This window comes from Prionailurus viverrinus, chromosome E2 (assembly GCF_022837055.1).
Source record: "Prionailurus viverrinus isolate Anna chromosome E2, UM_Priviv_1.0, whole genome shotgun sequence".
Lineage (NCBI taxonomy): Eukaryota > Metazoa > Chordata > Mammalia > Carnivora > Felidae > Prionailurus > Prionailurus viverrinus.
Window position 1 is genome coordinate 31265217 of NC_062575.1, and position 12599 is coordinate 31277815.

Genomic DNA, 12599 nt, shown 5'->3' on the forward strand with positions numbered 1-12599 from the left:
TCTGAGAGTCCCCCAGTGTTATCAGCTTCTCCTGGCCCAAAGCTTTATGCGTAAAGCCAAAGGGAAAAACCCACGACCAGAGAGGACAAGGAGGGAGGAAGGAAGGAAGGGAAGGAGACCCAGAGAGGTTGACTGACTGAGAATTGAGAAAAGAAAAACCAAAACTCTAAGGTACTAAGAAGCCTCGACTTTTAGGCTTATGTCTCAACGTTTCTTGGGAAAAGTCTCCCAATTCTGAATTTATTCAGTTAAAACTCAGCAATTCACCTAATTCTCGTTGGATGCGTTTTTACGTGCGGCAACTCTCCGTATGTCCTAATTCTGGGGCATCACAAGGAAAGCACGCATGGACACACGTGTGAAATGCAGTATTTATAGCATGCAAGGTTTTAAGACAGGAATCACAGCGGAGATTTAAAAGGAGAATGACGGCACTTACTTCCTACTAATAATTCTATAGGAGTCTTTAAATTCTTTTGGTGCCTTTCTGATACGGGGTAACAGCTTCAGATAGACCTTTAACTCTGAAACTCAGATTTAATCTCTGCTTCTTGCAAATCAGAGAACTCTGTCTAAGGAAATGCAGAGAAACTGGAGACATTCCACAAATGTGCCTGGTAATCCCGCTGCTCAGTTCATTAAAAAAAAAAAAAGAAGAAGAAGAAGAAGAAGAAGAAGAAGAAGAAGAAGAAAGAAAAGAAAAACGTCGGCTGCTCTTCTTCCAGTTTCAAAAGCCATACAAATACCAGGATGCCAGGACTTCGTCCCTTTTCCCACCTTCCCATCTCCCAATCCTCACCACCACCACCAAAAAAGAAAAGAAAAGCAAAGCAATGCTCTCATTATGGGGAAAATGCCCTACCTAACACTTTTTATATACATAGCTGCCTCGTGTTAGGGTTGTATTTCCCCTCGGCACACACAAATTGCAAAGATATGCTCGGACTGATAATGAGGGCTAAAGGTTCAACTTGTGAAGAAACTTGGTTTAAGATGTTATCGGCTGGGAAAGCTATTTCCTCACATCAACATTGCCACAGGCTGTCAAAAAACCCAACCAGGGCTCCCCTCTTCAAAAGTCCAGGAACACTTTTTTTTTTCTTTCTTTCTTCCCCCCCCCCCTTTTTTTTTTTTAAAGAAGAAAGGCACAGAACCCACTGAGATAGCCTCAGTCCCATCAAAGAAAGGTCGATCTCAGGTCTTCTTTCATTTACTGATTGTCAGTTTAAGATGGCTCTTTTGTGAGGCCTCCGGAGCTCAATGCTGAGTGATGCCTTCGCATTTGCTAAACCGGACTGGGCACCACCAAAGATCTCCCGCACGCTTGGATCCACAACCCGGCAGAACAAATAAACACGCCTCTCGGCCTTTTTGCCTACTTTATCTCCCTCTCCAGGAGCAGGAGGGTTTTGGGGGTGCTAATGTTTACACAATGTTAAAACTTTCTTTCCCCTGTTTCCTGAATTTGAGAAGACACATCCTGGATGACCTCGGCTGCAGAGATAACACCGAGGCAGCGCTGGCCACCACGTCCACTGGGTTACTTCACTCTGCTGTCTCCACCGCTCCCCTCCCCTCCCCCACCCCTCACGTGGGGATCACCCAGAAGAGCAGGAGATGGGCTAGGCTGTCCCAAACGGAAGGCACAAAGGCGTTAGTCTCTAAGAGTCTGCCCACAAAGCAGCCTTTTATTCCCACCTACGGATACGCTTGGTTCAGTTCATCCCAAAGACCCACTTGATTTGAATGGAGTGTTTCAAGAGAGTTTACCAAATGATCCTCAAAAATGTGCTAGAAAGACAGACGTTAGCCTTTTCCCATCATGTGCTACTGAACTAAGGGAGCTCACGGAGAGTTAATCAAGGATGCCTGTGGGGAAGGAATTCCGGGAAAATGCTTCGTGGGTCAGTTTCCTCATCTGCGAAGAGGTGTATGTTAATAACAGCGCCAACTGCTCTTGGGAAGATTACGTGAAGACAATCTGCTTTTAAAGCACTTTGCACAATGCTTGGCACTTACAAACTGCTCCGTGAATGCCGGAAGTCTAGCAGCAGCAGCAGCGGCAGTAGCATTTTGTGCAAAAAAGATTTGGGGACAAAAAGGCCCCAGAAGATATGGATATGAATTTTTTAAAATCCTAAAACACCACTGCCATGCATTTGAACACTTAATTACTTAGTTTTTCCCCAAAAGCGCTTTCACAGGACCTCCCGTGTTTCTCCTCCTATCAGTACAGAAATCACTACACCGCCCCCCCCCCCCCACCGTGTTGCACTAAAAGCTGCGGAACCCCAGCAGCCTGCCTGCCACTGCACGAACTCTTGGGACAGTTGCGGCGGTAACTGCCGGTACGCCCAGGCTGCTGGAGGGAAAGACAGCCTACCGGACGCATGTAAATAACGGGGTGCTGGGGCCCTGCCTGGAAGCTGGACCTCGGAGCTCCAGATGGCAATGCTGGTGTCCCAGGTGATGGCGAAAAACCCACCATGTATATGTCAAGGAAGGGGCGGGGGGAGAAAGAAAGGGAGGGAGGGAGGGAGAAAGAGGAAAAGAAGGAAAGAAGCAAGGTGAGAGAGAGAGAGAGAAAGGTGGAGAGTGGAAAAAAAAAAAAGCGTTGTTTATAGAAGCCAGCTGCTTGGGCCGTGGCGCCAGCAGGCCCTTCATCCTGCTATTTTACGCGTGCAACCCCGCTGCCCCCACTGGCACAGGTACAACTAAATGTTGACTTCAATGCTTCAGAGAGCACTCGACTGATTTTGTACATGATTAATTGCCAAAGACATGGCTGGCCATATGGAACAGAGAAAGCATCAAGTAATTCATACTTCTGTATGTGATCGCTTGGCCCTGTTGTTTTAATGTACAGGAAAGAGCCAGTATAGCACAGCCCTGGTGTCTTGCCCCTGACAGCCCATTAAGAAATCTCAAAGCACCTAGTCGAAGTTATGCTGTTGGCTTTTCAATAGCAGCCTAATAAAACAGAAGCAAAGCTTTCCAACTAGTCTTAAATCTTTCACGTACAGTACATTAACTACTGTGGCTAAAACAACGGGCTTCTTATGATAGGAAATGGGATTTGATTTCTAGTCTCTGCATACTTACTGAAAGCCTTTTTCTGACCTTTATGGACTTTACAAAATCATTGTTCTTTTCCCCTGGTTTTCCAAGGAGCTTAATAGATTCGTCTGCTTCTGTAGAGTCTACTCTTAGTCACTATCACGTGCGGTCTATGTAACAAAGCTGATTCGCACCGAGGTGGAAGAAATAGCATAATCATTCTTACCAAGAGAGCCCAGGAATCAGTCTAGCTTCTGAAGCGCTAGCTTTCTTCAAAAGCCAGAAAACAACGAAAGCGCGACACTAGGGGGGAAAGCCTCACAGACACACTCTTATCACCCTCCCCTCCTCCCCCCCCCCCCCCCCACCTTCCCATCATTCTGTGAACCGAATCCCTTCGATGTGCGGAAAAAAGTATCAATTTATTTTCCGGTGGCTCTACCGCTGGCCCTGGCTGACACTCCACGCCAGGCAAAGGGGGAAGGTGCCACCTCAGGTGACTGGCGGACTGTGAGCTTTGTCCGTCACTAAAATCTTTGCAGACTGGTATTTTCGGTCTGAGGAGAACACATCTACATTTCCACGATGTTTTCCGTTCAAGGATTTTCAAGTGACAGCACTAAAAACTGTAATACCATCCGTAGTTTCCTTTGTCAGTCCTGACGTGTGTTGGCAGGGGGATGGCTTTGTTGGCACTTTTCGTTAGAAAATATTTACACAGTGTTTTAGGTCTGAGGATTTTCAGGTGCTGAAACGATCCTCACACCGGAAGACGGCGTATACGGGAAATGCCACTCGAGTGCCTATTCATTAGCAGGATTGTAACTGTCTCTACTGCTGAAACGAACCAACGATCCATTTAGAGCTCCATGCCAGTGGGAATTTCTCTGCCTCCCTGCTGCCTCTCCTTCCTCGGAATATGCTGGTTCTTTCCAGGATGAGCACCCCAGCTGGTCAACAGAATCATGAAGCAGAGAGCATGAGAGCTTGGAAGAAAAAAAGAAACAGAGGCACTGAAATGGGCTCAGTTATTTGCAGCGAAGAAAACACAATACAGGATTTCTAGGAAGACGTGAAGGCGTTCTCGCTGACCATCGTGTGACAGATATTTACTCTGCTGTATTATGGTATGCTCTGCGGGGTACCACGATACTGTAATTCCTAGTTTACAGATGGGAAAACTGAGGCTGGAAAGGTGAAATGCCCGAGAGGAACACACTTCTGGGGCAGAAGGACTGGCATGCTAATTCTTTACACTTCTAGCTGACTGTTCACTGCAACGGAAGCTCTAATTGATTAGACACAAAAGTATTATATGTCCTACTATTAGGTTACAATAGTATTATAGTACACTACATACCTATAGGAGATAAAAAGAAATACACATAAAAAATATCTTGCTGAAATTTCATCCGTGGAAATAAACCCTGCCTTAGCTGTCTAGTTTCAGTAAGGAAAATCCAAAGGTTTAAAGCGCAGGGGCACCCGGGGGGCTCAGTCGGGTGGGCATCTGGCTCTTGATTTCAGCTCGGGTCATGATCTCCAGGTTCATGAGTTCAAGCCCTGCGTCGGGTCGGGCTCCGCGCTGACAGCAAGGAGCCTGCGTGGGATTCTCTCTCTCACCGTCTCTCTCTGCCCCTCCCCTGCTCTCTCTCTCTCTCTCTCTCTCTCTCTCAAAACATAAATAAGTAACCATTAAAAAAAAAAATAAAGGTTTAAACTATGAGCAGCAAATAACTGATCCGGTGATGATGTTTGCCCTAAAAGTGGCTCAGCTGCTTCCCATCCTTAGGCGAGAGAGAGAAGTTACCCAAGATCTCCATCAGACCAGCTCTCCCCTCCCCCCAGACATCAGTAGCACAAAGGCTGAAGTGGTCTGTCATGCACAGTGGATTATATGAAGTGTAAAACATTGGGGGAGAGGGGAAGGGGAGGGGAGGCCTTTGAAAAGGGAACGGGAAAAAGAAATCACACTTGCAAGAGGATCCAGCTGACAGCCCAGTCCCTAACAAGTGAGGCAAGTGAATATGTTTGGAAACATTGTGAATGCGGCAAGAGCGCGGGCCTTTTGTCTGCAGCCCTACAGTGTGTCTTTAACCCAACTGCTGCCTGCATCACTGAACATATGTTTTCTACACAAGAAGTGAAGCAGAAAAGGCTCTTTGTTATAATTCACTCCTTTGTATATATCTGTCCCCCACCCCCCTTCTGCCCATCCCCTCTTTTCAGCAACATCCAAACCAAAGCTCTAGTGGAAACTTTAACTGCTTGGGAGAGTGAGGCCAGAGTGTCCAGGGGGGACATTCCTACCGCCCCCCGCCCCCCCAGTCCTAGAGAACCACTCTTCTCGCAGTGGCAGTACCAGCACCAGCAAGAGGCACATTTATTTAGTGCCTACTATGTGCTAGGCATCAGCACGATAAGCATTTTATCAACCTTATCTTATTTAGTCCAGCAGTCACCGTATAAGGAGGCACCGTTATTTTATTTTATTTTATTTTATTTTATTTTATTTTTAATGTTTATTTATTTTCTTGAAGGAGAGAGAGAGAAACAAGAGTGTGAGTGGGGGAGGAGCAGAGAGAAAGGGAGACACAGAAGCCGAAGCTGTCAGCCCAGAGCCCGACGCAGGGCTCGAACTCACGGACCGCGAGATCATGACCTGAGCCGAAGTAGGACGCTTAACTGACTGAGCCATCCAGGTGCCCCCCAAGGCACATTTATTTTAAAGATGAAGAGACTAAGGCCCGAGAGGGTCAATCACCCCCAATGCCACAAGGGGAGACTTCAGTTTTAGGCAGGTAGCACCGGCAATGCTTTGGGGACACTTATCAAACCGGGGCACAAAGTAAGAGGGAAATGTAGATGTAGGACTTGAGAATGTGCGAGAATTTACACACACACACACACACACACACACACACACACACCCCACTCTGCCCTTTTCACTGAAAGTCACAGCATCTGAGCTGGGAACTGGGCACCGCAGAACTCAGAGTCAAGCAAAGCAGATGGGCAGGCTTCCTTACTCCGGGCTGCCGTGAAGGGAAAATTCCAGGTCTCTCTCTGGTCCTTGTGGGCTTTACCACGGGGAGCACAAACACAAGCTCCGGGGTCTGAATGCCTTAGTGGCTCAGAGCTGGCCATGAGCAAGCTACTTACCCTCTTCGTACCTCAGTGTTCTTATCTGCAAAATGATGGCGTTTCTAACGTCTACTTGAGGGCACACAGCATTCAGTCTTTACACATAAGGTCCTTAGAGTCGTGCCTGACACACGGGGAGCAGGCAGTAAGGGTTATTAGCTACCTTAGAGTACCAGTCCCACTGAGAGCCACAGGAAAGTTACTAAACTCGATCATTGTTTTTACACTAACCCAGGTCTTTGTTTCTCCCTTTCCTCCGTTCATGTTAACCGCGCGTCTACACCAGAGAGGTCAGTCTCTTTTAACGAGGATCCCTTCTTGGCTGCTGGTGGTGGCGATGTGCTAACATTATCCAGCTCTTACGACACGCTAGGTACCGCCCACACGCGTCATATCACTGAGTCCTTAGACGAACGAAGTCTGTGAGGGAAAGGTATCATCATCTCCGTTTGGCAGATGAGAAACCAGAGCTACAGGAAGATTATTAAACAACTTGCCAAATTCCACACCGTTAGTGAGCAACGGAGCCAAATCTAACCCCGGCCCCCGGCTCCAGTGAAGGAAGCTAACGTATATGTAAACCGACTTGTGTGGTGTAACATCCTTTCAGAACGTTATCCCACTTAATCCTCATAAAAACCAGGTGAGTCAGGTAGGGCAAGTATTATTAACCACATTGTTGCAGATAAGGAATCTGAGGCTCAGCTAAATTAAATAACTCGTTCGATATCAAAATTAGTATAGGAGCTGAGCTATGACTGAGCAATCCGGTGTTCTAACTCCAGGGCCGGCACATCTAAGCTCAACTCACAGGGCGGAATTACTAAGGGCAAAGGCCCACGTAGTAAGTCAACTAATTTGAGTCTCTGCCATCTGGCGGACACCCACAAAGTCAAGGTCACCATACCTGGCCGCTAGGCGCTTACAATCTAAGTAGGGAGATAAAACATATACACAGGGTTGGGGTGACCAAGGGGGTTACACAAAACAACCGTTGAATTCAACAGTGCCCTCGGAATTGATTTGGATTTACAAGAGTCATTCACAAAACAGCTGCCCTACTAGATGGGCCCGTTCACTGTCTGTCATAACCTTATCATTTAACACCCATCAAGCTAAGTACTCTTATCCTTTTCATTTTGAGAAAACGAAAACTAAAAGGAGGGCCTGTAAGACCTAATAAGTTTCACCACATACATCTGCCCACCCTTAAAAAAATCTTACTTTTCTTTAGGTTCCTGAGGTCGGAGTTACATCTCACTATAATGAAGCAGCTCATGCTATTGACAATGTGACTATTAAACTCTAAATGAAGCAGCAATCTGGTAGGGAAAGATAATTCAGGGGAAAATCACATGAGCAGAGTTGCTGTGCTTGTCCTCTGATAACATCTACCTAAGAGAAATGCGGTCCCTGCCTAGGACGCTCTCTGTAAACACGACTGTCTACAGAGTCCTCAATGCCAGCGCTACTCGCTACCTGGCACGTATCTACTCAGAGGAGATGAACACACACACATACGCGCGCACACACACACACACACACACACGCACACACGCACGCGCGCGCGCACAGGTAATTTTGGGCTATAGCTCCCAAATAAGCATTCAGGACCCACTTAAGTGCCTATTAAATCAGCACTTTAAGTACACACCTACCAGTGCATTAATAGTAACTATAAAAAGAAAAACACTTTGCAGTGGCTATAAAAATATAATCAAAAAGTATTAATAACAATAATAATTTTAAAAAACTATCACTTACTGAACCTCTATCATGTGCCAAGCTCTGCTGTTCACTTTCCCCACATTCCTCGTTAAATCTGCATAAACATTCACTGAAACAGGTTTTATTTATTATGATCTCAGTTGATAGATAAGGAAATCAAGGCACAAAGCCATTTCTTAACTTGTCTGAAATCACACAACTGGTAAGTGATGGGGCCAGGATGCAGACCCAGGCAGTCAGGCAACAGAGTTCACTCTCTTACCCAGCAGACTACATAATGACTAATCATATACAGAGCACTTTCTGTGAGCTGGGGACACAGCACGTCACTGAATCCTTCCAATGACCTGACAGGGTTGGTTGGTATCATCAGCAAACTTGTGTCACAAGTGTTTTCATATCTGGCCCCGGATCTCACTGCCAGTGGGTGGCAGAAAAAGGGTGGTTGGCAAAACCAGAGTAAGTGATGCTAGGTTCTTGACAAGGACTTCAGTAACAGACCACGGTTCAGAGATGGTCTCTACCTGTGGAAACAACAGCGGCTCACTCCCTGATTGTCCAGAGTCCTCCTTGGACATATGAACAGGGCGCCTGAGGTCACAGGGAACAGAATCATTTTGTGAATGCACAAGACAACCACCAAATGATACCAAACTATCTGTCCACCAAGATCCTCTCTGGACACCTCAGCTCTTTCCCAGCTATGATGTCCCAAATCAAGGGGGCGGGGGGCGGGGGGGTGGGGGGGAAATGACAGTATCATTTAGGATTTGGTTTTCGCCCTTTCTCACATTTATGAATGTTACCTGTGAAAGGAACCTGAGTGGCAGATGGAAACACTAACTTCTGAATGCTAGCATTATCCAGAAGGTGACAAAAGTCCTCCAGACTCCCAGATGCTATTCTGTTGATATGATTAGTACCACTGGCGAGCAGCGGTCATTAGACCTAATTGCGTGGCTTAAGCAGTAGAAACGTAGCTTCTTTCTAGTTAGGAAGATATCCAGTGTTCACCTGAGCGATGAGAGTGAGAACGTCACCAAAGGAGCATGGGTGCGTTTAACAGAATTTGTGTCTGGAGTTCACAGAAACAAGATTTTCAACTCCAGACGGCTCAGGAATTAATAAAACAAAACTATCACACTACCGCATTCATTGGCCTCAATTCATTCCAACTGCGATTTGGAATAAAAGAAACAACCCGGAGACCTCAACAAGAACACGGGGGGGACTTGACACACGAAGGCCATACTCGGTGCCCTTCACCAGGAACAGTGGTGCAAAGCTGCCCGCGGTCTGTCTTTGTCCTTCACCGCCTCCTGCTTAGGGTGCTTGGAGATCTAGAGTTCTCACTACATTTCATTCTTTTCCCGGGAAGGAAAGCAAGCAGGTCCCACTTCAATAATTAATCTCTTTTAAAAGCTCTGCCCCCAGTGCAACACCTTGTGCAGAGTTTAACCTCAGCTTTAAGCAGCCAGGGCGGTCACCACAAAGTTGCTTTGAGGGCCCCAAGGGCAACAAAAGCCACATTTCTGTTTGCAGTAATACAATCTAAAGCCTGCAAAAACACCACTGCTGTTGGCACGAATTCCCGCCGAACTCTAACTCGCTGCAGTCAGAACGGTTTTATGCTTTGATAGGCAGATATTATTGGCTCATCTTCTAGAGATAATTACCTCTCTTGCCTTGTTTAGTGGTTATACATTCCAGACCCAGAGATTAAACCGTTGTAGAAAGCCAGTGATGGGCACAGGCCTTTCATGCTGAAACGGTCTCCGTGAGACAGAGCAGGAACACTTTAACTTGGGGGTTTAGACAATGGCTGTTCTGAAAGGGTTAGAAAAATGGGCAACAACTGAGCTTCCTCCTCCCTCCTGTGTTCAAGTCAACCACCTGCTGCGGCATTTTTGTTTCGGTAACAAAGAAGCCTTCATGTTTGAGGCTCATATTTAATGTTTTGCCGAACCGGCCCCTTTAGTTTTTTAGTTAACTCTTCAGGAGCAGAGAAAGAAATATTTCTTGCCTGACATGCAAATAAAGACACCAACACACTTTCCTGACCGGCCCCCACAAATAAATGGACGTGGACCTATGACCACATGTGCCACTGCCTGCTTACCTTTGTACACCGCCCCAGAGTCGGCAGATCCTCTATTTCTATTTAAGAAAGTATTATCGGTCACTAAGAGCCGCATAACATTTGTGATTTCATGGTTCGTACAGTAACAGGTGCTGGGGGAAACAGGAATGTGAAGTGTTAAAAAGAAAGTGGGGGGGGGAACCACTTCAGACACATTAAGCAGCTTTAAACGCTGACAGCAGAAAGGGGAAAATTTTTAAGCAATTTGGTCGGGTCAGTAAAAAGCAACACAGGTCAAAGGAACAAAATGGCACCCAAAAATTCTGCCTATTGATAAATGGGCATACTGTCTTGGGGCTGGGCGCGCAGGCAAAGAAAGGCTAAGCAACTGCTGCACGGAGACAAAAATATGCTCTTTGTGGCATTCTGACAATAAGTTACTTCAGCTGGGCGAACGCGTGAGGCCCCCCATTCGCCCCGTATTCGCGGCTGGGGTATGCATTAATGAAAACAAAAGGGTCCATTTTCATTGTAACCATGCAGAAGGGTTAAGCATTTGACCTTCAAGTATGGTGCACTTGTGCTCGGTGGAAAGGTTCTTGACAATATAAACACGAATGACTGCTGTTGGAGAAAGGGGGCACAATTAAAAACAATCTCGGATGCTTGTTGTACAGCTGTTCGAGCTTCGGCTCTGCCTGACCTCTAAGGATGCTACATGTTTAACGGAGACAATTTAAGGTATTTTAGTGAGTCCCTTCCCCGTTCACCACTGCCTTCCTTCGCCTTGGGAATACCTACCCTTAAACACAAAGCGCGTTTCCAGTAATGAGATTTTACGCGCTGGGGTTTAGCCGCAGAGCCATCGGCCTCCTCAAGCTGTCCTCCTCTTGCTATCTGACCACCCTGAGAAGCAGCCGAAGGCCAGATCTTACGGGGACTTGGCGGGAGGCGGGAACGTTTGACTCTGGAGAGCACAATTAGCACAATTGTTGTAAAAGAGTTGTTTCCTTTTTTTTTTTTTTCCTTTTTTAACAAGCACAATCTTATTACGCCTCGCTTTCCAAAAAAAGATGTGACTGAGGGAAAGTTTTCACTCTGTTAAATGATAATCTAATTTATCTGAAAAGGATTTCTCTCAATACGGTTGCTTATCTCTAGTACGCAAAAGAGAAAGCCCTGAGACATCCCAAATGCAGTTAGAAACAGATTAAAAAACCAAAACAATAACAAAACAAAACAAAACACCTGAGCATGTCTTCTGAGCCAGGAGAGAACATGGTTTCAAAAGAAACAGAAATTCTAAGGTAAAAGACTAACTCCTTTTCTAAGCTGAGGGAAGTCGCTGCCTTCCTGTTGCCGGATCTGTTTGCAGTCAGGTAAAGGGTCTGGAATCCCCCCCACAAGTAAGAGGGTCCCTGGGAAGTGACCGTGGGTAGGCGCTGTCCACCAACAGGGGCTAGAAGATGCTAGAAGGATGAGGGACTGCCGGCTTTAAAGGAAGAGACCATCACAGCCTGCTCTGGATTGGAGGAGCCGGGACTTCCCACTTATTGGGAAGAAAGGAAGTCATACCGAGGTGAGACAAAGCCAAGAGACAGGCCAAATCTCGTAAAGAGTGGGGCACAGGGAAAGTTTGGCTTGTCAAACACACTTTAATCTCTAAAGTCACTGCGCTTTGATGTTGCCCCAAACAGAAAACCTACATGGTTTGCAAGATTTACAGCATTTCTAGTGGGAACAGTTTCATGCTCCAGGGTTTTCCCTTTGGAGATTAAGGTTTATTTTATCCCTGATGTTCAATGGGTCTGACTGTAAGAGCCTCATCAGAGACAAGGACATTTTCCTGCCCTCTGACTCATCAAATACACCAAACTTTTATTCATCAAATCAAGTTCGTTTTTCAGGGAACAAAGCTGCTGTAGATGATCCAAACCGTGGGGTAATCACTGTCACTCTGACAAGACAGGAGTGTTTCTTTTGCAAAGAGTCAGCTCCTAAGAGAGATCACAAAAAAAGTGACTTGAAAATGGCTACACTAATCTCTACATTATAAAAGACCACACAATTCATTTCGGGAGTTGAAATGAGGAGAAGCAAAATAGACGGGAAAGAGAGAAGTGAATCACCACCTCTGCCTATTACATCAAGGGCAACCCCCCACATGCGCTGACACTCACATAATTGTAAGCCACGTAGAACAGAAGTGGTTTCAAAGGGCCACTTGAGGTAGAGTTCACTGGAAGGGGCTTTGTGCATTTCCACTAACACTCCTTTTTTAAAGCTGGATCTTACTCTTCTGAACCCAAGTGAGACTTGACCTATGAGGACAGAACTTTATAATGTACTAGGCTGAGAAGCTGGTAGTAAATTTCAACTGGATCAGGGACCGTGCTTAAGGAATTCCCCGCTCGACTCAGGAAAATGGCACGTAGGATCACACAATAAATCGTTGCTTGGCCGCTGAGCCACCGGCTTTTCACCATGATACCACGGCCAACGGAAACGAACCGGTGACCAAGTCGTTCCTGGTTCTATGCACCCCGATCAATCCATAAAAGGCTCTGCCCTCGACATTCTATGCGTCTAA

The 12599-nt window shown here is 46.3% G+C and overlaps 1 protein-coding gene across 3 annotated transcripts in view; it reads right to left on the reverse strand.

The window, feature by feature from the left end:
- FTO (FTO alpha-ketoglutarate dependent dioxygenase) overlaps positions 1–12599 on the reverse strand; it is a 435167-nt gene that overhangs the window by 210944 nt on the left and 211624 nt on the right. Inside the window, exon 8 of one of the 3 annotated variants that reach the window (XM_047835972.1) lies at positions 3740–4043. The exons of the other annotated variants lie outside the window; for them this stretch is intronic. Within the exon in view, the coding sequence (XP_047691928.1) occupies positions 3861–4043 (183 nt within the window). The 3' untranslated portion in view covers positions 3740–3860. Of the gene's footprint in view, positions 1–3739; positions 4044–12599 lie in introns of those variants that run through there. 3 annotated transcript variants of the gene reach the window in all.